General features: G+C 37.1%; 3 protein-coding genes across 5 annotated transcripts in view; 2 read left to right on the top strand and 1 right to left on the bottom strand.

Annotated features, from left to right (window-relative positions):
* Nucleotides 1-2,772: 2,772 nt before the first annotated feature.
* Nucleotides 2,773-6,274, top strand: kcnv2a (potassium channel, subfamily V, member 2a). The gene is made up of 2 exons (XM_079804480.1): nt 2,773-4,168; nt 4,585-6,274. The coding sequence occupies exons 1-2, from the start codon at nt 2,852-2,854 to the stop codon at nt 4,825-4,827; spliced, it is 1,560 nt and encodes a 519-aa protein (XP_079660606.1). The 5' UTR covers nt 2,773-2,851; the 3' UTR covers nt 4,828-6,274.
* Nucleotides 6,036-17,595, bottom strand: pum3 (pumilio RNA-binding family member 3). Of its 2 annotated transcripts, none has more exons than XM_079804478.1 (18): nt 17,548-17,595; nt 17,213-17,288; nt 16,866-17,045; nt 16,611-16,749; nt 12,954-13,029; nt 12,765-12,858; nt 12,605-12,671; nt 12,228-12,402; nt 12,011-12,114; nt 10,281-10,359; nt 10,100-10,198; nt 9,950-10,003; nt 8,536-8,616; nt 8,301-8,443; nt 7,951-8,173; nt 7,275-7,362; nt 6,980-7,070; nt 6,036-6,273 (listed from the first exon to the last, which is right to left on the bottom strand). In XM_079804478.1, the coding sequence occupies exons 2-18, from the start codon at nt 17,280-17,282 to the stop codon at nt 6,147-6,149; spliced, it is 1,890 nt and encodes a 629-aa protein (XP_079660604.1). In that variant the 5' UTR covers nt 17,283-17,288; nt 17,548-17,595; the 3' UTR covers nt 6,036-6,146. The 2 variants fall into 2 exon arrangements, with proteins under 2 accessions (XP_079660604.1, XP_079660605.1); XM_079804479.1 differs by having other exon boundaries at nt 17,467-17,573.
* Nucleotides 17,596-18,517: 922 nt separating this feature from the next.
* The window catches only part of trappc13 (trafficking protein particle complex subunit 13), a 22,963-nt gene continuing 16,840 nt past the window's right edge, over nt 18,518-24,640 (top strand). For both annotated transcript variants that reach the window (XM_079804545.1, XM_079804544.1), the window contains exons 1-2: nt 18,518-18,615; nt 22,288-22,356. In XM_079804545.1, the coding sequence (XP_079660671.1) occupies nt 18,534-18,615; nt 22,288-22,356 (151 nt within the window). In that variant the 5' untranslated portion in view covers nt 18,518-18,533. The remainder of the gene's footprint in view (nt 18,616-22,287; nt 22,357-24,640) is intronic.

Here is a 24,640-nt window from a genome sequence, read left to right as displayed (position 1 = left end):
AGAAATAGGCAGTTCACATACAGAGAATGTCTGTCATGAGAAGGGCAAAGTTAGCTCTCCTCGACATCATTATATACCCCTCATACATCCTGGGTCGGTTACACCCAATCTCTGTTTGCCTTTAAAAGGAAACATCTTTATTCAAAACCCCTGTTCAGCATAAATTCTAACTAGACAACACAATATTCATGTCTGCAGAAGTTCCTGTTCTTAAGCTACATCATTTTCACGTATCCTGTCTACTCCTAGTCTGTTTGCAGCCACGCACATATTTGTCACACCTAAAGTACGACATGTCATCTTGACCTTTTGCACTACCCAGCTTCCTTGCAACACTCAATCACTCAGAACAATATGTTCCTGCCAGCTAGTTCCCATTTATCACCCAGAACAATGAGCTCCTGCACTTAACATATGCATTTCTAAAAGCTTGGTTACATTTCTTTAATAATGATTAGTACAAATACATGTTCAATGTTAATAGTTCAATGTTAACAAGTGATACACATCTAGGAATAAAAGGTTAAAGTGCACACCTAAGTAAAAACACCTCTAAGTAAAATGAACACTTCTAAGAGTTAAAACCACATCTAGATGAAATAAAAACACATCTAATAGTAAAACACATCTAAATGTAAAATTTCCTTCACACCTCTAGACTTTCTGTAAGCACTGACTTTTTGAGTTGGTGTCAATTAAAGAATCATGATGCAAACTGATATTTATAACTTCATATTCGCAGTGGCAGCACAAGCGTCAATTACAGCTGGGTTCACATTACAATTTTGCTGTCTGAGATGCATTTTAAGGCATTATGTAGTCTTTAAATGCTTTAGCATTATTTCAGCAATTAACTGCCTTTGTGATAAATCTTAATCACCAAAGAAGTGTCTGGGCTGTTGACCAAAGTGTTGGCTGCGACGTGTATTGAAGAATCTGGCACAGAAGTCGATGTCACACTAGGACTTTACCCAAGATCTCACTGGGATAATTTTATACAGTGTGACACATAACAATTGTAAAAATAATGGTGTGTGCTTGGCTTGCTTTTTATTTTGATATACCGACACTAAAATTAGCTTCCTGTCTTTGGCGGGAAGTGAGAGAGAAGATAAATTGTTAAATCATGTCACTTTATTCCAACAAAAACTTTTGATGTTCCTGGTCAGTCATTTTGCCAAGTAAGACTTCTTACTGGATCAGCATATTTTGTTGACCCTGGAACAACATTCCTGTCTGAAAACATAGTCCTAACCATATCCCTCCACCTAAACCTAACCATACCCATACATTGGCTGTCTCATTTTGAAGGCTGCGTCCTCCGGAAGTCGCATTTGAAGGCTGCATATGTCTTCTTTAAGAAAAGTAACCATAATAAAACTTAATGTTATTCCTTGTGAGGTGTAAAATACTAGCCTGGATGCCAGCCGAACTTAGCCCAGCCCACAACATTTGAGGTCGGGGAGTTCAGTCTGGACTTGATCCATTGTGTAGCAACTATGCTCAAACAAAGAGCTGTTCGGACCAATCAAATTGTCAGGGCGGGCTTTATACGATGATGGACCGATGCTCAACAGTAACGTAATCATGCACGTCACCAAAGAGCTCTTGGGTTGAATTAGTTCTAATCCTAAACGGAGAACTTGTTTGTAACTGCATTCACCTTTACTATTTCTCTCAAAAATGATGATCGTCCCATGTATCCTTAAATTCTTTTTTACAACACCGGCAAAGATCGTTTACACTCATCATCTTCTACTTCCAGCGTGCGTGCAGTTGAGTTCTGTTGACAACTATGCGTCACTCCGTTGCTCTGGTTGTAGGTCTATCCAACTGAGTGCAGAGGCATTTTCTTTCCTGGTTCGGTTGAAACACGCCCCAATCACAGGCCAATGGAGCAGTATCAGACTCATTCTGACTAGAATCTGAGTATGACGATGTCAGGCTAGTAAAAATACTGTAATTTCTTTACTTCGCAATCTAAAGGTTAATATTCTTAAATGAGTCAAATACAGGCTTCAAATGCGACCTCCGGAGGACGCAGCCTTCGAAATGAGAGATGCAGTGAGCATCCCTAAAAGCAGAGAGAAATCACTGAAGTAGAAGCACCCAACCCTGGTCGTAAGCCTAAATTTGACAAACTCTAAACTTGTCCCTCAAATCTGATTGGTTGATTGGAATGTTGTTCCAGGATCTACAAAGATGTTGATCCAGGACCATGTTGTACTTGCTGAAATCACGTTAATTGTATTTCCGAGTGAAACAGCTTCTCGAACAAGAAAGCTGTTGGGTTTTGATCATCTGGAATTGATTGGATCATTGGATTGTTGTTTGCTATTGCTGCGATCTCATGTGAGTGACAGGATGTCCCACCATCAGCACGGTAAACACGTCGTAATAAACAGAAGTTATTTTTTATTAAAGATTACAAGGGCACAAGAATTATGTGAAGGGATAGATAATTTAATAAACACTGCATTACTAGAATGTGGTCTGATATCCATCCCTTTGCAAAATAGTCCTCATCCAAATTCCAGAGCTATGCCTGGTGCAGGGTATGTCAAAAGATAACTTCTATTGCTATATACAAGATACATGGTGTAATATCCTCATATTATGTTTGAAATTGGTGAATGTACAGCAAATGAAAGACATCATGGTTGGTAGAGAAATCTGGAAGAGGATCATAGTATTTAAACCTTTAAGCACTCAGATCCTCTCTGTCAGCAACATTAGTCTGAGTCAGACCCCTGAGCAAATGCAGGAAGCAGCGCAGAGGTATTAGAGCAATCTAATGCCTCTACACCTCCAGTAACCTGTGCATCTGCCAGGCTGAGAGGACGCTGGCACCATGATCAAGCTTAAAGGTAGGAGGCAAAGCCTTTTCCCCAACTATAAACTTGGAGTCACAGTCCCAGCTCCCAAAGATCCAGAGGACTCTGAGCTTCCATTCGGCCAGCACAACTGGGTGAAACCATGGAATTCGATGCAGGAATTAAGCAAGGATATTTATGACATCTACGCAGAGTATGAAGACGATGAAGAGGAGAGACTGATGTCCTCCCCTGGTAAGCAGTCCTCCTCTCCGACTAAGAACTACATGCTCAACATCAACGTAGGAGGCAAGGTCTACCAGATCTCTTACAGGGTAGCAGCAAAATATCCCAAAACAAGAATTGGCCGTCTTGCAACATATACGGACCACAACAGGAAACTTGACCTCTGTGATGATTACACTGTCCAGAATAATGAATTTTTCTTTGACAGAGATCCAGACATCTTCCACAGCATCTTTAACTTCTATAGGACTGGAGTTCTCTGGATTAAAGATGAATTGTGCCCACGCAATTTCTTGGAGGAGATCAACTACTGGGGCGTTCGTATCAAGAACACCCATCGCTGCTGCCGCATTTCATTCGAGGAACGACAAGATGAACTCAACGAACAGCTGAAGGTGCAAAGAGAACTTGAGGCAGAGGTGGAAACTGAGGAACATGAGGACCTGTTCCAGGATATGGCTTTTGGTCATACACGTTTCCTCATTTGGAACTTAATGGAGAAGCCCTTCTCATCGGTCACAGCCAAGGTCATGGCAGTAGCATCCAGTTTCTTCGTGCTGGTATCCCTTGTGGCGATGACGCTCAATACGGTAGAGGAAATGCAATATAAGACCACCGCCGGCCACCTGAGTGGGAAGACCTACTGCGAGTATGTTGAGACTTTCTGCATTGCGTTTTTTACCATGGAATATCTGCTCCGGCTCGTGTCCACACCTGCCCTCAAACACTTTGCAAAGAGCGTGCTGAATGCTGTGGACCTGATTGCAATCTTTCCATTATATCTTCAGATGTTCCTAGAGCACTTTGAGAAAGAGGACTACGGGAGACATGGTAGCGATATTGAGACTGTAGGACGGGTTGGTAAAGTGGGGCAAGTTCTCCGCATCATGCGACTCATGAGAATATTTCGCATCCTAAAACTAGCACGTCACTCTACTGGACTTCGAGCCTTCGGCTTCACGCTCCGGCAATGTTATCAACAAGTGGGCTGTCTTTTCCTCTTCATTGCGATGGGAATTTTCACATTCTCTGCCATGGTTTATACCGTAGAGCATGATGTGCATCAAACAAACTTCACCAGCATTCCACATGCATGGTGGTGGGCAGCTGTGAGTACATGCTTTTTCAAGTTTGTTCCTGGTATAAAAAGTACTGTGATTGTACCATTGGGAAGGGATGGGATTAGGTGATAATGCAACAATATACCATGGTGCTGAACTTCTAATATTATGGCGGTATATCCATGGTACATGTCCAAAAAACATGGTAATATCACAGTACTTGTTGTGTAGAGTATACTGACAGAGCCAGACTACCTGTCTTTCTGCTATAATGCTATTAAATGATTCCTCTCAAAAAGTCCAAGTGGAACTTCTTTGTCATCAATGTATTGTTTGCGTAATCCCCAACAGCTCTTCTATTTAGCTCTAATGACATTTATGCCGTATCGAGAATTTGACAGATTTTTCACATCTCAAAAGATTTTACTGCACACTCAAGTTTTCCTCGTACATTTATTCCACAGGTGAGCATCTCCACTGTGGGCTATGGGGACATGTTTCCAGAGACTCCCCTGGGCAGGATTTTTGCATTTGCGTGCATCTCATTTGGAATTATTCTCAACGGCATGCCAATCTCCATCCTGTTTAATAAATTCTCAGACTACTATGCAAAGCTGAAAGCCTATGAATACACCTCCTCCATAAAGAATCGCGGGAAAGTGAGGTTTGTGAAAAGGGCTGCAAAGACGTTTACAGATTGTTTTTAGGGTGCGATGCGCTGACCTACTCTTTCATGGACAACAAAACATTCAAACCAACCAGAACATCCACGTAACTGTCTTCAAACAAATTTATATCTGTATAGAAACAGTGTTGTTTGTGCTGCTGGGATACATGTATATTGAAAAACCTTTGTACTATACACAAAAGGCAGCCCTTTTAAGTACGTTTTATGCTGAATCAATGCATTTAGGCAGCTCTTACAGGTAATAATGCAGTTAATAAAAACTCTTCTTGGAACGTCAATTGTCAGATATCAACTGTTAAAAAAACATTTGATTTTTACTGTGCCATAAGTAAAAGAAAAAAAGTCATAAATATGTATTTATATATGGGTTAAGACAAATAATCCAGTGTTGACAAACACTTCTTCAAATAATCAGTTGAAGGTTTTAACATCTGGCGAAGCACAAGCTCAGCATCAGTCCGTTTTACAATCTTGTATAGGCATTTGTGTAAGGGTCAATCAGGAAAAGCCGACTTATGATTTAGATCATCTGGTTTCCTCTGGAAACACTCTGAGCTGGGCCGATTGGAAAAAGATCTCATATAAGGTTAACTGCTGTATTGGCAAGGCTATTTTATGACTTACATCCAACTTGCAGAAGTAAACCTGTTCAAATGAATTCAGAGCCGACATCCTCATAACAATAACTTGGCCTTGTATGTGACTTACAATTACAAAAACGTGTTGACTTAAAGAGTGGCCATTGTGACGTCTATAAGAATGCAGACAACTAGAATGTAATTAAATCTGAAAAGCATGCTCATGCAAGCATTGATAATCCTTGAAAGATTAATCCTTGGGGATCATTGAAGTCCCAAGGACAGATGGAAGTAGAGCAGGGAAACAAAATTAATTTTAAAGCACGCATGCCTCCATACTCAAAGCTACCTTATATAGAATATTATATACATATATACCTTTTTTTACATTTTACAAATACATCTCACATAGAAATCTGTAATATTTCCATCCATTAGCATATATTCAATTTGGTACAATAAATATTATGATGTATAAATATTTAAACATTTAAATATATTTCTTTCCACATCACAGTATCCTTTGCTAAATTATCAAGCAAACTTCTCAATGCGGGGGAAAAAAATCCATTGATTTTGGAGCGAAATATGACTTGGGACATGGTTTCACAAGATTAGACATTAAAAAGAAATAACTCAAAAACACAGGTCCAGGTAATCTTGTGTATTTTGTATTTACATACATCAGCATATAAATTCACAATTAAAAATACATAAGAAAGAAAAACTAAATAACATGGATTTGGGAGATCAACCTCTTTTAGGCCAGTTTTTCCAGGAGAACCTCAACTCCTTTAGAGTTCTGGATCTTCTGTAGTTCAGGAAGGATGGATTTCAGCATAACTTTCACTTCTTCAGCAACACTTTCATCTGCACTTTGAAGAAGGCTGTCGAAACACAAAAAAAACCCAAATAAAGCAACTGAAACTTCAATCAAACGCTACCAACCAATGCAAAAATCCATTCATAGATTAAGTGTCTCTTTTTGTGAAATTTGATTGGTGGAAGAAAAGAAGTGACATCAGAATAAACAAACAGTCCAGGCTGAGAATATAAAGAAACAAATCTCTCACTGCTTAAAGTCTTAGGGAGATTATAAGAGGTCATGCACAAAGACTGAGGCTGAGACGGGGAGTGGAAAAAACCCATAATCCTTTGCGGCATGTAACTCAAGGGTTTGCAGCTGGGAGCCACAGTTTAGCCCTTTATTAGCATACAGACAACAGCATGGTATAATGAAGCAGGACTGTGGAAGATGTGCTTAACCCAAAGCTCACTGTAGGGAATTCCTCCAGCTAATAATCGACAGCATGATGGAAAAGCAGCAAATTTGCTGCGATAGAGAGCTTGGGATGTCATAGGATAAGCACTTTTGGAGGCTTTGTGAAGCAGAGGTTTTTAAACATGAATGAATGTACAGGCATGTTCTTCTTTGTGTATATTCAGTGTGTTTAACCAATGCTCAAAGAACAATGGCTGCTGTGCTATGCTTACGCCCACCAATTCGAAAGCAATTTACAAGAGTACACAAAAGGGAGTATATTTAGTTAGTTCTAGATCTGATCTGTTCATTTGTGGCGGCCATAAACTTACCAACAAAGAACAATGGCACCACGGTTGACTGAAACCCACGTCTTGAGGTTCTCCAACCCCACCTTCTCCAGAAGAATGCTGGAAAAACGCTCTGTGGATCCAAATTAGACAAGACAGGACAGTAAAACTTTTTGTTTTCATGTAAAACTGCTCACTTCGTTTTTATTAGTAGGCTTATATACACCAAATGACTTCTTAAAATAGAAAAGGAAACCCAAAAGTATCCTCAAAATTCCCAGCAAGCTTTACAGCCCAAAGCTGTGAGGAGTGTCAGGGTTTGACATTTTGTACTTGCCCTCTCTCGCTGCCTCCTTCATCTTAGTATCCTGCTCGATCAACCATTTCAACACCAGGTGACCAGCGGGGTGTTCTGCCATATGTAGCTACAAGAAACAGAATTATCAAACCATTACCATAAAAATATTCCAAAATGATTTACATCTGAGTCCTGTAATGTTTCAGTTTCCAAATATTTCCTCAGTATTCATGTAATCTTTGTTAATGTTAAATACAACTGTTCATGTCAGCTCAACTTTTTAAAAATGTTAGTAATTAGTAACTTAGATTAATAAATGCTTTAGAAGTTTTTTCAATGATAGTTTATATTAACTAATGAAGTTAAATAATGTTAATAAATGGAAAAAGAAAATACGTTGATGCGATGCTACATATTTCATCTGATGACATGTTTACTTGCGCAAGGTCGGGACAGCCTGTCGATAACATGAGATCCACCAATTGCAAACCACAACCATCCAATCAATTCCCTATGGACAAAATCAAGTCCCCGCCCTACATTTGTTCTTGTTCCAGAAGCCGTTTCATGCCAACATTAAATAAATAAAAATGTGATTTAAAAATTAAAAAACAAATTTGAACAATAATGATGATAATTGATCCAAAGTCATATTAATACTGGTAGTGCTGACTGTACTGCAAATATCTGAGGCTAAAACCTGTAGGTTAGTTACCTGGCCATCTTCTCCACCTGGTACTAGTGGCCCGACTGCCAGAGCCGCCACAGCCTCCATGGCAGGCCTGAGATCTCCAATGGCGGCCCCTAGGATGTCACTCACAGCCACACAGCTTGCTTTATCCATCACCATAGACTGAGCGTTCTCACACAGGTAGTCCAGCAGAGGAGGGGACACGGCGTCCAGAAGCTCCTTCCTCCTGATCGCTACATCCTTCTTACTGGAAGAGGTAAAAACAAAATACGTCAGCTTTTGAGTGGTGCATTTCTTCATCTGTGTCTCTGACATGGTTGATCCAAATTCTGTGAAAATTCATAGAAATGTCGTCATTTTCTCATACAACATACCTGTGTGCATTGCCGTCACCTTTCTCAAGCACCTGAATGATCTCGGGTAAGAGGTGTGCGTGGTCTCTTGGGCTCAGCAGGTAAAGCAGCACTTTTTTACCATGTTTATTGCTGATTATGTCAGATAAGGAATTAACCATTTCCTGAGAGCAAGATAAGACAGACAAAAACATAATTAGAAATATTAAAAAAGAAAAACTACCAATAAAGAGATATCTAAATGAAGAGCACTTACTGAGATGATAATTTGTTTAACCAACTTGGTGTCGTCAATGCAATCAAATGCGGCCAATAAGGCAAGATGAGCATATTCACCCTGAAAATAAAAAAAATCATTTTACTTCTGTGAAAAATGTAATGATTTAAAATAAATGATATGAGGTTTGTTAATACTGTGTCTAGGCTAACTTTCCACCACAAAAATCTAATGAAAACAGAAATTATAATTTTCTTAAAGAAAACAAAGCCAACTTATTTTTGTAAACAATTTCCCCTCATTTTCTTTTAGTTAGATTCCACAAATATAAAAATACACAAACACACAAAAATAAATCTGCATTGTTAATCCTTTTGATCTTTCCAAAAAAAATTCACAAAAATCTTACAAATGAAAGTGGGGGGGAAATCATTATGATGTGATTATGATTTTCTCTGATACATGTTGGCCACACTTATTGGCACCCCAATTCTTATGAGTAAAATATCTCTGAAGTATATTTCCATTCATATCTACATTTTTTTAGCACACCAGGGTGACTAAGCATGTAATTGTCCAATTCAGCCATGACTTCCTGTTCCACAGGACTACAAATATGAGGAAACACAAAGGCCAGATTCCCTTAATCATTTAGTAATTGAGTAAAACCAAAGAATATAGTTCTGATGTGCAGCAAAAGATTGTTGAGCTTCACAACATAGAAAGTGGCTGTAAGAAAATAGCTAATGCATTGAAAATCCCCATTTCCACCATCAGGGCAATAATTAAGAAGTTCCAATCAACTAAAGATGTTACGAATCTGCCTGGAAGAGGACTTGTGTTTGAACCCTATTGAAAACTGAAGAGGAGAGTGTATCATTCAACATGCACTTGGGAATCTGAAGGATCTGGAGAGATTCTGTATGGAATGAATGGTCTCTGATCTCTTGTCAGGTTTTTGCCAAACTCATCAGGCATTTATGGGAAAGGCACCTAACCCTGAATCGTTCCACGGGCGCCGCGGTTTGCAGTGTGTTCACTACCCTGCACCTAATATGTGTACTAACTTGGATAGGTTAATGTAGGGGACAAATTCTGAGTATGGGTTACCATACTTGGCCTTCACATGTCACTTTCACAATAGGAGAAGAGCTGTTATCTTGGCAAAAGGAGGTTGTAAAAAGTATTGAATAAAAGGGTGCCATTAATTGTGACCAATGTGTATTAAAGAAAAACATTTCATAATGACATTCTGCCCTGAATTTGTTTAATGATCAAAATGATTAACAATGCAAATTTATTTTCACAGGCTTCTTTCTTCATATTAACCAAGGATCCCAATAATTCTGACCAGGCCTGTATATATATATTGATTTTGGGGTGAAATATAATGCAGACTTTCAGTGATATATTCACTTATTCATAGATTGCACAGATAAGAAAGGCAGCTTACCATTGCAAACTTAGCAATGTATGATTTCATTGTTTTTACTATAACTTTGCGGTCCTGAAAAAAAAAAGAAGAGACAAAAACACGTCAGGTTAAAAGCAAACACCAGCAATCATGAAGTGTCTAATGTGGCGTGTCTAAAGGAGTGCTAACCTTGGGTGTGCCGTGCCATAAACAGTGCATGGTCACTCTGGCTCCATCATGTGTGTGTGCCATGTACACGACCGCTTCTCTGATGGACTCGATCATCTCCTGAAATGACAGGCAACAACAGACATCAGTACAGACAGCAGACGGTAACAAGATCAGCAGTCAAACTGGACACAACACTCACCGTTCTCTGTTTGGCGGGAGCATGCTCAAAGAAGTCCAGAAAAACTTTGTGGACCAATGAATGTTTAATGACGGCCTCCCTGTGGAGGGAACGTAATGCATTAATTCACTCAGAAATAAAGTACTAAGACAAGACTGTATCATCACATGCCAGGGCGGTATGATGGTATAAACTGTGTAAAAAAAATTGACAACAGGTTTTTGATACACCAGTGAATATGCTTTTATTTTTCATTTTAGCTTAAGTTTTAGTAATGTTGATGTGTGTTTGTAATTTTTATTAGTTTTTTGTTCTATTCAGCTTTAATTTATTTTAATTTTAAAAAGAACACTATGTAACTTTTGGCCCCTAGCGGATAAAAAACAAAGCTACATGCAGTTTGCGGAAGAACGTTGTTTTTGTTGTTCTTGGGCTCTGCGTGACAGTGCAGATGAATATGATTATCCTAATGCTCATAAAACATTAACTATTAGGCTTAAGAGATATAACCAGTTTAGATGAAAAGGATCTCAAGATGACTAGCTTAAGATGTAACTGTAGCTATACCCATTAATAAAACATGGTACTTCCTTGATAATAAATTCCAGCACATCGCTACAAAAATGACCCTTTACAATTAGGGTTGTATACCGGGCGAGTGACGTACATACGCAATTTCCCATGAAAAACATCCCGTCAGGTCTAAAATATAAACACTTATAATAGGTTTATCATAGTGAATAATTTTTGGAAGAAGGATTGATGATGTATTGACATTTCTAATTTTATGTTTTTCATCTAATTACATTTTATTTCAGCTTTATTTGAATTAAATTGTTTTTTAATCAAGGCGTTACATAATTTCAGTGTTTTTGCAGAATTATCACTCATTTTGTTCAAATTCTACCATGTGTACATAGGTCTCATTCGATTGTGCCATCTCAGTTATCATAACGGACAGTGTTAGTAAATATTACGCCGACTTTTACCTTCTGTAAAAAAGTCCGGAAAAATTACCTCGGGTAATACCAATCCTGTGCGAATAGACCCGCTGTAAATATGCATGTAAATATTCTGTCATTTCCTGTTTAAAAGTAGTTTTCCATGGTTTTTCAAGTATGGAGGCGCTTGAAAAAGCATTCAGTTGCGCTCTAGATGGTGGGACAAGTCTGTGGCAAACCTCAAGTGTTTTCTGCTTACCACTCAGACAAAAAAGAAGGTCGAAAGCACTTGTCAGAGGCACAACATTTCTTTTAGCTTTAGGTAAGTGCCTATTACCAACATAATCAAATCAAAATTGTATTAATATAGTTAATAAATAGTTCAACCAGACCTAACTGTTATTTATTTATTTATATATATATATATATATATATATATATATATATATATATATATATATATATATATATACACACATACATACATGATATATAAAGATTATATGTTTGCACACATGATATCAGGAAGCAACTTAATTTCTTAACGCACATAACGACAGGGAGGTGACGGCGGAGCATAAATCAAGTAACCACTCCCACTTGTGCTAGTTTTGCTGAGATTTCATATCCCGTGCAAATTGGCCATTAATATTACAGACGTCCTGTGGTAAAATTACCCTTGTAAAACTAATCCAGTCAGAATAGGGCTAAAGATAGACAATTAAAAAAAAAAACTATTAAAAATAAACTGTGGACAATTGTGTTTGCTCATACTGCGCATCCCTACATGTCGCTTTAAGAGTAACTCACTTCTGTGCCATTGGTGTGAGGATCTGCTTCATTTCATCCATGATGCCATCCATTTTCTCTGGATTTGCTTCCAATACCTTCTCTAATGTAGGACAAATTGAGGACTGACCAAAAAACAAACAAAAAAAACATTAAACCATTTTTATGGACAACAAACACATTTATCTTTCTATTTACATGAAGCTTCTAGGTATCCAGCAGCTGAGAGCACACGCACCTTGAAGACTTGGAATGTGTTTCCATAGAGTTCCTCAGTGAGCATGAGTCTCTGGGAAAGGATGGCCTTATCGTTGTAAGCGTACTCAACTACTGAAGACGCCTCGGAGTGCCTGAGCATCTGTCTGACCTTCCCCTTAAAAGCCAACATCACTTCCCCCACCTGGTGCTTACTCCTACACCACAAATTATCAAACGATTATTGTTTGAAAGCATCATAAAAACATTTTGCATTATTCTGAAGTCAAACATAGCAAACACTTGTTTGTGAATGAAGAATGTGACTCATACAATGTTTTTTTTAAAGTCACTGCTTTATCATTTACTTTCTCTTAACCCAATCGTTTAAGAGATTGATGAGAAATGGATGTGACTTACCCATACATTAGAAACTTCTTCACAATGTTTCTGGCATATTTCGATTTACTCAAATCCACAATGTGCTCTAGAAAGCAAAACATCAGGGTAGAGAAGGGTGATGAGAGATGATCACTTCACATAAACACATGCAGTTCATTATACTGATGAGAGGACCGACCTTTGAGTTCATCAAAGACCTCCTGCCTCTGCTGATCACTGCCAAACTGAATAAAACACTGAAGCACCCGTGTGGAATCATGAGCAAATGCAATCTAGCAAAAAAGACAACCAAAAATGTATGTATCACATTTTTTTCAAAATACTGTAATTACACAAAAATGTTCAGTGAAAAAGAGTCTTTATTTACTGTTTTAATTTTTCCTTTCACAAGGTCCTGTAGTTCTTTCATCAGTTTGACCCTCTTTTGCTTGTCACAGTCTTTCCTGTAATTCCACAAAACACACAGATATGAGTTTCTTCATCTTTTGATATTTATTAAAACTAATGGTAACAACTTATTTTAAGGTGATGCAGTTACACATTACTAGATGTCCACTATAGTAATAACATTAAATGATGCACAATTACAAGTAACTAACCCTAAACCAAACCCTAATCATAACCGCAACTCTATAATAAGTACATGTAGTTAATTTATATTACTCAGTACATATTTGAGTAAGTACAATGTACAAAATAAAGGGTTGCGGTTCATTTTAAGGTGTCTTTGTTACACTGTAATTATTCAATTAAGTACTGAGTAATATTAAAGGTGGGGTAAGTGCTTTCTGGTAACCGATGTTGTTCAAATCACCAAAACAAACAGGCCCCTATTTTGATAGCTCCGCCCCACACATACGTAACCCAGGCAACGACTATGGAGGAATCTGCTGTGCCAGCCGGCCGAGGGTACGATGTCTTCAATAAATAAGTGAAAGCAATGTGTTACTATGGTAATCCAGGTCGAATGTTCAGTGAAGAAGTCATCCCTTATATCACAAAAACACAGTTCTCACGAACAACTCGATATCACGAGCACGACTAACGAACATATTACAATTATGACAAGATTAGAGGGTTATATGGATCACGAAAAGAGGAACCAAAGGAAACAAACATATATTAGGAGTATATTATCGTACTTTTCGGACACACTTTGGGAGCTGACGCTTGAAACAGACAGTGGAGGAGGTTTAGACGCTTCAGGCTTATACGGTGTGGAAATGAAAGGGTCTTTATCATCGCTGAAGTGAACGACGATACAATTAAACATTACACATGAGCATATTCAAGCATAAGCCAGCATTAGTTATGTGAAACAAAACTAAATCAATGTTACTCGCCTATTGAAAAGAAATAAAGCAACCTTGGCCTTCGCTCCTTGAGTTCTCTCCAGCGCTGGAAAGCTGATCCGATATTTACACGGGTCCAACTTCTTGCCTGATCGTAAGCCATATTTTGTTCCACAGACATCTTAGCCATCTCTCTCTTCCTGACGTCGCTCGACTAATGTCCGTTCTGTGTCGTGTCTTTTGAATAATGACTGCACTGAGCGCTCTCTTCTCCCTGTCATTAGTAGACAGGCCCCTTACTGCTGATTGGCTATAAGTTTGTTTTAGTACTTGGCCCGAGATACTTTTCTAAAGCAGTTTTGAAATACCACTTACCCCACCTTTAAGTAACTACTTGTACTTACTATAGGGTTAGGATTGAGGTTTAGGGTTAGTTGCATGTAATTATGCATAATTTACTGTTATTACTATGGTCAGTATATGTAACAAGGACACGGTAAAATAAAGTGTTACCAAATAAAGTGTAACCAAACTAACTTTTTGGTTGTATGAAGGTCAAATTAAAAGTTTCTCAGAATCATTTTAATATGCACATTAAAATACTTTAATACTAAAGATAATCTATATTAAGAGAACCATACACAAGCCAGATTTCAATATTTACTGACAAAACCATTTACATCAATTTTGTCCAAACATTTTTTACTTGTTTAATGTTTACCAAAGAGATAACCAGTGCAAACAAAAGCATGTTTGAGATGATAAATATTATTTATGTACATTTTTATCCTGCATCATTTCAGATGAAGCTGTAATTTCGACAAATCCTGCAAATCATGTAATATCACCATTTAATTACATGTATTTAGGAAAAATACAATTATTTATTATTGATTGATTTGAGACGTGATGGAAATGACTGTTTAGAATTCTACTATGATGCATGTATATCTATTGTTTGCCATTGTAGACAATTAATCTGAGTGTTAGATGAGAGCTTGTTATTATATTATTATTAAAGGCACAATATGTAGTTTTTGGCCGCTAGACATCACCTATTCAAAACAAAGGCGTAGCCTGATAGCGCTGAGATTGAGCGCGGATTCATGGGAGATGTCGCCTTCACCTCACAGCCAGTGGAAAAGAAATGCAGATTTCTCGGGCAGAAATCAAGTTCATGGATGAGATTAATAACATTACTGTGGAACGAAGCAGAGCAGGGCCGAGTGTTGTGGGAGAGCAACGTGGCCACTGGAGCGATTGCTAATGAGAGACGAGCGAGACACGCGGCTCGAGAGCAGTGGACTTTTATTATACCACAGTCGCCGCTTCCGCTTCTTCCGGTCATGTGTATGTGGGGTAATGCAAAGCTGTTTTATCATATTAGAAACATTTGAATGTGTTGAAAGTTATGTACTGTGCGTACTCTGTGCGTTTGCTCTGTGGCTACTATGAGAAACTTGTTGCACACTGCAGTAAGCTAGATCGATATTAGCCATGGTAAAACATGGTACTTGTAGCCTGGATGCCAGCCGAACTTAGCCCCGCCCACAACATTTTAGTTCGGGAAGTTCGGTCTGGACTTGATCCGTTGTGGAGCAACTATGCCCGAACAGAAGCTGTTCGGACCAATCAAATTGTCAGGGCGGGCTTTAGATGATGATGGACAGATGATAAACAGTAACGTAATCATCCACGTCACCAAAGAGCGCTTGGATTGAATTTGTTCTAATCCTAAATGGAGAACTTGTTCGAATATGCGTTCACCTTTACTATTTCTCTCAGAAATGATGATCGTGTTGGTAAGTACTCTGTGTATCCTTAAATTCTTTTTTACAACACCGGCAAACATTGTTTACACTCACTTCTTCCAGTGTGCGTGCACAGAGTTGCCAAGTTTTCAAAACAAAACCCGCCCAATTGCTACTCAAAACTAGCCCAAAACAAGCCCAATAGCTTTCCGCTGGGGAAAAAATGGCGTTTGGGGGGTAAAATGTGTGTTTTTATGGCAGGATTGCCTGGGTCTAAATATCACATATGTGGGGTCGCTTCAACCCGCGGACATGGAAAAACATCCCGCGGCAAAACTGGGGACTTGGCAACACAGTGCAGTTGAGTTCTGTTGATATTTGACAACTAACGTTATGCGTCGCTCCGTTGCTCTGATTGGTTGTAGGTCTAGCCAATTGCGGTCTTTCCTGGTTCAGTTGAAACACGCCCCATAATCACAGCCCAACGGAGCAGTATCAGACTCATATTCTGACTAGAATTGAGTATGACAACGTCAGGCTATGGTACTTGCATTAAATCAAGAAAACGAGATTCAAACAATAAGACTAACTGTGTTTGGCTATATAACAATGATTATTTTTCAGTCAATGTATTCAAACAGTTGTTCCCGTCTAATAAAACATAATATATTAAAGCGCCTCTAGTGTTTCCATGGTTTCTAAAAATAAAAAAACAAGGGTAACGCGGGTATGATGTCATTGATAGGCAATGCACTGACACGATCCATGTCCTGGTAAAAAAAAGGCTTATTTCTCAAGATTTAAACATTCTTGGAAACATCTGAGATAATGTAAGTACACAAGTCAAAAAATATATAACACTGTTCTAGTGTTTTTGGGATATTTTAATCTAAAACTCTTACATATTGTGCCCTTAAATGCCCATGACTGAAGAAAAACACATAAGCAAAATCCTTGCATGTAATAACCATTAACACTTACCGTCTTACAATTTCCCACACTTGTTTGGCTCTGTTTACAATCTGGTAACTGTCCTTTTTTTCGTTCAGTTGACGATTCTGCTTCAACTCTTTCTTTTTCTGCTTGAATTCATCCCATTTAGGTTTTTTCCCTTCAGGGCCTTTGAAAGAAAAGAAAAAAAATAATGCGATTGATTAATTCACATCACTTCACAAGCCACTGTTACTTACAGCTATCCCAGGTAAGACAATCCATGACATATTTTGACATGTGTACCTTCCTCCTGTTTGTCTTTATCTCCAGGGTATTTCCTCTTCTTTACGAACTTTCCATCTGTTGGTTTTCTGACGAATTTCTTTGGTCCTCCATCTACCCCTGTTTTTTTAAAACTCTTTGCTTTGTCTGTGTTGTAAGGTTTGAATGGCCGTTTGCCTTGTGGTTTTCCTCCAGGTTTACCTTATGAAGGAAAATACTGATATTAATGCATTGTCAGAAGGCTGAATTATTTCCCATGTAGTCCTGCTGTGTTGTGGACTCTTTATAACACTGCAAATTTGAATATGAAATATACGTGGAGATCTTACAGCATAATATAAAAAAATAAGAATGTAAAAAGAAGTTACCTTTCGACTTGAAAGATGTTTTCTTTCCGTCTCTGGGAGTAAATGACTTCTTTCTCGGTTTAGCCTCCATTCTGGACTGCAAAACGTTGATTAAATGGTCAGATTAACGTTATTGGTTTTGCAATTGTGTTTGTAAGCAAGCTGGTTTGCTTTAAAATTTTGATCACGACACAACCGTAGCGAGAATATGTGTATACAATAACCTAAAACGAATGACTGGCAAGTAGTCTAAGAAATGTTACATATATATTTACATAATGGGACAGTTATCGTCCTGATTGAGAGGAAATTTCGTTGTTCTTAAATAAAACGGCGAGACACGTTTTACCACTCACCCATGTGTACAGACAAATCACTTTACGGCATCTGATGTCCAAGCGTCGTAAGGAACTGGCAGCACGTTTGCGACAGTCTGTCGCAAAGTAACAAGATAACTTAAAAGTCACTAGAACATTTGTTTAAAACATCGTTTAATAATTTATTTTAAAATAGAATTAAAAATATGTATACATTTTAGCTGTTATAAAAGAGTTTAACGTTTTTGGGTGAAGGTGAAATGGTAAAATAGAGAAATAATGTTCGATTCTCGAATGAATGACTCTTTTGAGTCGGTTCCTTTAAATTAACACGTCAAACGGGTTGAATGTGTTCAGAATGTATTATTTGAGCAGATTGAACAATGATTCACACTGATTCATTTGGAGAACTTGTTTTCATTCTTGGCTACTTTAAGGGATTCAAACGGATTCAAACATTTTAATGACAAGGTCCTCAAATGTTAATCCCCTTAAGAGAGATTCTTTAAACATAATAAATGAATAAATAAACAAATAAATGCTGCAATGTATTTAAAATTGAATGTAAAATGAGAAAAGTAATCTTCAAAATATAATATTTATACACTTAATTATCAGTGTTAAGAATCACATTGTTTTAAGAACCATATATACACTATGTACATGTACTAATAAATCCATAATGCAGCAAAAACACAATCGCTCTGGAGTACGAGAGCCATCTCCTGGTAGAGTTGTGCATCTCTGAAGTCTAAAATGTGGGGTCGGTGTGACGCTAAACAACCTAAAAAATTATGTTCATGTCTGTGTTTTAAAACGAGTAATCTAAAAGGCGTTTCAACTGCGGATCCTGAGTTCATTATAAGTCAGTTAGCACATGAAACAACTCAGGATCCGCAGTTGAAACGCCTTTTAGATTACTCGTTTTAAAACGTATATTGTTTATTTATTGTGGGCTGCGTTCGCGTTTGCCTGGTGTCGCTGAAACGCGATTTGTCCCCCTGTAGTCACCGTCAGCAGCTGATATGCAGGTGAAAGGTCAATCCAGTGGAGTAGACAGGATGGATGTCAACCAGGCAAAACAAGAGCATTTGCTTGCATTAAAAGGTACTGCGGGGTTTAACCTCTTCTTATTCTAGTAGCCAAAGAGCAGTTGAATGCCTGAACAATGTTGCGCGCTCACTTACATTCATTCATAAATCCCGCTGAAGCCATCATCGCCTACTAGCTGCATGCTAATCACTTCTGCTGAGTACAGACTGGGTTGTATCTCAAACCTCTTGCAGCTCACTACGTTTGAGGCTCGGTACATGTTTACTTACGTTAGTGTGTCTCGACTTTTTGAGTTCATTCAGACTCGCAGTCATTCTGTGTGTCTAGTTTTCTACATCTACAATTCCCCCATGACAGATGCTGTGTTGTGGCATCATCATCATCATAAACACAGATTTCGGTCGTTTATTGATTCGAGTATTGATATTGAGTCGTTAGATAGAAGTGATGCTTTATTAGTCATCTATATAATCTCTTCTGGGTTGAATGTCAAATAACACTAAATCTGTCATATAATATCCTCCTAAAACCCAGGGATTTGCTGTCCTCGTAAGAGCACACCAGGACTCATTTGTTTAAAATAAAATGACATGTATAGGCAAAAACAATGTTTATTTATTTATTTATTTTTATTCACCAATCAATTTTTAGGTTTCATGTTTTTTTTAACCAAACGTTGTTTAAAGATGATTCTCAACTATGTTATGAAAGATATGTAATGAATTGATATACCAGTTTACTTTATGCAATATGTGGGTGAAATGGCCACACATGGGTTTTCCCATTCATTACAATGTATCTATACACAGGAGGATCTAATTTACATATTAATGTGTTCTTGGAGCAACATATAATGAAAAAAGAAGTGTAATAATAGTTGGCAACATTTTCATAATAATATCTAATGTTTTATAGGAACATTGATATGTAATTTCTTTCCATATTCACTCCTATAATTCCTGATAAACATGCTTTAAGTCCTCTATTGAGGACATCAATGCCCTGTTTCGTAACAAAAAGTCATATTTTGATTTAGAAACCCCATAACATTTACCTGAGATGCGGATTTATAACAAACAACTTGAAAAATAGTCCGATTTAAATGATAATTACAAAATATTACAATCATATTTCCATAAGAGTGCAAAATTTGATCATTCATTCATTTTTAAAGACCAAGGAGTTGTTGTTGTCCTGGTGAAACCTTAAAACAAATGGTATCTCTGAAAATCCCTGAATGTGCTCTTTACAGGACATCTAGACTTAAAACTGTGACATGTATGGTGTCAGAGAAATTCACTAAAATATAATGTCCTTGTACGTGGACAGTGGAACCCAGGAGGCTATACTTGCTGAACATGTCTTGGCATTATTTTCTGATTGCCAAAATTAATGAAGAACAATAAAGGGTCATTTCGTGTCAGCTCAACCAGTTTTTCTGGTGAAAGAAATGCATAAATGTAGAAGAAAGCCAAAATATTAAATGTCATGAATGTATATTTACTGAGTAATTGTAGAGGGGGGTCAAAATGACAATTTTCACCAGAGATTTGGAGCCAACTTACAGGGGGTAAAAATGACTTTAGAAAGATGGCAGCATCCTTATTTTATTAGTACACAGAGAATTGTCAGGTCCTTTAGTAAAAATCTGTTGACTTTACCAATCTTTGTTGAATTATATGCCAAAAGTGACTATTTCAAAATGAGGAAAAGCACTTCTTATGAAATCTGCATACCTGTAACTCAAGAAGTATTAAACATGTCTTAATATCCTTTTTAGATTCTGGTTCTTAAACTTTTCTTTTGGTATCTTCATTTTAAAATTTTCTTGTGTACATTAAGATACATTAGTTTCAACATTGTTTGTTGTTCAGATATTCCTCTTTAAAAAAAAAAAATTACCAGTTGTGTGCATTGCAAAGTGACCCACATTTGGTTTTTGGCCACTGAAAATGTGTACAATTGACCAATTTACGGCATTAAGATCTCCATATCTCTGGGATTGAACCATGTTGGGCCTTTAAAATGGAGATATCAAAAGAAAAAGTTTAAGAACAAGAATCTAAAAGGATATTAAGTTATCTTTAATACTTCTTGAGTTACAGGTATGCAAACTTCACAAAATGTGCTTTTCTTCATTTTTGAACTGTCATTGTTGGCATATAAAGCAAAAGATTGCTAAAGTTATTGTGTATTCATTAAATTGCTTTTTTAAAGATATTTTCTCCACATCTCAGATAAAAACTGTCACTTGACCCCCCTCTACAAAATAGTAAATATACATTCATGACATTTAATATTTTGCTTTCATCACTATTTATGTTTGTCTTTCTTCAGAAAAAATATGAACAAAATAATTAAGAATTATTCCTAATTTAGAGGTAACACTTGGCGATCAAAACAGACAGACATAACGTTTAGCACATTTTTGTAACAAAATTAATGAATTTTTTTGTTCAATTATTCTTTAATATTTTATATTTTGAGGGTATTTCATGGTACAAGACAATATTTACTTTTAATTACACATCATTTATCTCTATATAAAATAAAATGTATATAATAAAATATATTATTTTTCAGTTAATATAGTTTAAGTGTCGTCGCCGATAGCTTCGTGGTTGGCGTGCCCTCATATAACGCAACTGCGCCTCTGGCTACCCAAGTTCGATTCCTGGATCGAGGTTCTTTGCGGATCCCGTTCCCCTCTGTCTCCACACCACCCGGAAAAAAATTATATCTTTGAAAAGAAAGAAAAAAATACAGTGTTTAAATTAAAAATTCAACAACAAAGGTATTTAAAATCCATTGCATCGAGGGCAGATTGAGATTGGTGTCATCTGGTTGGGAAAAATAAAGAAAATCATGTAATAGAAACAGGGCCCTAAGCAAATTCCAGATAGGCCCGACACAACAGCCATGTTGTCTTTGGGATAGTGTAGCTAAATTCAGTAAATAATTAGTCAACCTGATGTTGTTCTAAAGCCCTATTACCTTATTTTTTTCTGATCGCAAAAGAACACTAAGTAGCTATGTTGGTCATTTTTGACTGCTAAGATCACAATTGTGACTTTAGCCTTCTCTAATCATGTTTTGTGTGTGTGTGTGTGTGTGTGCATGTGTGTGGAAGTAAAACATTTGAACAAATTCAGAAAATAAAACTTTTTTTGGTCTTACCGAACCACCGGGGTTAAGCGCAAGTACAATTGGAGATATACGTGTTAATATTGTAGTACTGAATTTAATTTGATTCAAATTTGAATTTGATAGATACAAAAGTGTTATGTCAGAACAGGATGTTTTTCATTGCTGTGATACTTTTAGATAAATGCAGGTTCAATGTAATTTGTTGTCATGAAATAATTTCACAATACTAAGTGAAATATTAATAGATCATCATTTGTTGCTGTATTGCTGAGGGCTGACAGGGATGTGAATACGTGGAATAAGACATCTAACTATATATATATGAAGTTATTAACCTTATATTGTAAATATCACTTTATGGCTATGTTGGTCTTTGGATCAACTGCATTAACTGAGCATTTATAGTTACACATGAATAGATATATACACAAGTTGTTACTGTTACCATTGCCAACCATAAATAAATCTAAATTGAAGCAACTAGACCTAGAAGTTAGAGTTAACTGTACGCCATGTGTTTTTGTAACTAAAATATTGTAACTATTTCATGTTAACAGTCTCTTATGTTTCTCTTTCCAGTGATGCGGTTGACCAAACCGACACTTTTCACAAACATGCCGGTAACATGTGAGGACAGAGATCTTCCAGGTAATGTCCAATGACACTTAGATGAACCATGATTTTATCACTATTCAGGAAACATTTGAAGAATACCCACTTTTTGTGAAATCAGATACATTGGTAAAGAAATAATTTCATAATTCATAAATTAATTATTATTAATGGTCTAAAGCAGAGGTACACAAGCTGTTTATTTCGGGCTAAAATTAAACTTGATTAAGTGCTGTGAGCTGGAACATTGCAGTATAACAACTATATCATAATACATTTAAAAAAATAAAAATCATTCATGTTCTTTGAATTTTTCTGTGAAAATAAAACAAAAAGAGGCCACACTTTATATTAAGTGCCTTTAACAACTATGTACTTCCATAAAAGAATAGTTCGGTACAGTGCATTTATTGTGATGAAGACGGAGAATGAGAGGGAGATCTAACGCTGCTGTGCTCAGTGCCGTCAAAATAAAAGTCACGCTTCCAACACATCGACCAAACAGAGAAATTTATCGTATATTTAAAAAATGCCAAATATCTGCCAATATATCGGTTATATAATAACATAAATGGCCTCTAACATTTTGTGCCATTGCTTTGGCAAAGTATCTGTCAAACAAACAAAAATTTCAAGTGTTATATGGCTTTGTGCCCTTACCAAATCGATTTAATTAAATAAGTATATAGTCTGTTTGCGCTGTGTGTTTGCTCACGCTATCAGCTTTTATGCGTCTAATAATGGCTGCGTCGAAAACTGAAAAATGCTGCCTTCGGAGGACACATTTCAAGGTAGGAAGGCATCAAGGCACGTCCGAATCCAATGTTAGCTTCACTTCCTGCCTCCTGAGAGACCTTCATCTGATCAATTTTTGAAGGTAGCATAGATGTATCCTTCGCTGCCTTTCATATCCCACAATCCTGTGTGTTCCATTGACAGTTTTCCGGTGACAGTTGAGCTAGAAAAAGAAAGATGGCTTCTGAAAGTTGCGGTTGCTGAACAGTTTGTGTGTACATTTTCGTTTTGACCAATGTTTTCCACTTCTGATGTCATTTCTAGCATGAAATTACTACTGTAGTAATTAAATATTTGTTTAGTTCTCACCAAAGCTCGCTTTATTTTGCGGTAGATCATTAAACTGGTATGCTGCCTCAGAAGTCTGTTCGAAATCAATTTCGTGAGGTGCCTTTGTGCCAGTCATTGCCTGATAAGGCAACGAGGAAACAAGTCAGCTGCCTAGGTTTTCGGATGCAGCCAACGTCTGGATTTTACACCTCAATAAAAGCTCAACTGCAGTTTGCATAAAAAAATAAAAGCTTAATTGCAGTTATCGTCAAAATAAAAGCTTTATCTCTTGCAAGTGTACAAATTAGGAAAAAAGTAACACAAAAAGTAAAATAACACGCTTACAAAATATTCATTTTTGTTTATTTTACAGTGCATATGTTTTATAATATTTGGCTATTACTGTCAAAGGAATAATAATAATATAAAATTAATATTATTATTATTGTTTTATTCTAATTATTTGGCTTCCAAAACACGAGTGTGAATGTCTGAGACACTATATCACAACTAATAAGAGGTTTGAGTCCCTTTGAAGTTCAGGTGCACGTCAATTCATTATAGGGCTGCACGATTGACAAAAATCATAATTGTTGAAATTGTAATTGCGAATATTACAATTTACATTTGAATGATGTTTCGAATAGCTTTATTCCATTGTTTGAAGCGACTGCGTGCCATATTGTTATATCAAAATAAACAAGCTGAAAACACTCTTCCTGAAACACTTTTATTGCTTTTCTATAGCATTACGCCTCAAATGTCGAATATTCATTGGGTTGGTTTCTTATTTAAATAAATAAAAAAGGACAAATATGCATACTATTATAGTGTTATACTGAAACTAAAATTGAAACAATGGGGGGGGGGGGGCCTTAAAGGGGTACCCTAGCGCTGGGAAGATGAATGTGTATTTAAATTGGGTCATTTATGTAGTAGAAATTTTTGAATTTGGTGCCTTCTAGACTGAGAAAAGACAGAAAATGTATTTTTGTCTCATGTGGATGAAAGACAACAACTCCCAGAATGCACTTGCTTCGCTGCCTTACGAGGCCACTCCCAAAGCCATTGCTACTGGTTATCACTTGCCCACCATGACACCGCCCCCGCCGCCGTTTAGATTTTTATACTAATAAAATCATTTCGTTCAGTTAGAGAATAGACACTACAATCAAAAACTGAACGTGTCTTTTCAATAAAGTGCGAGTGAGCCGAACGAAAGGCACGGCACAGACGCAGCAGGAGTCAGATTTCA

The sequence above is a fragment of the Gobio gobio genome, assembly GCF_949357685.1.
Source record: "Gobio gobio genome assembly, chromosome: 22".
NCBI classification, from domain to species: Eukaryota; Metazoa; Chordata; class Actinopteri; order Cypriniformes; family Gobionidae; genus Gobio; species Gobio gobio.
The sequence above is the reverse complement of the archived record's forward strand: the minus strand, read 5'-3'. Positions and strand labels throughout refer to the sequence as shown.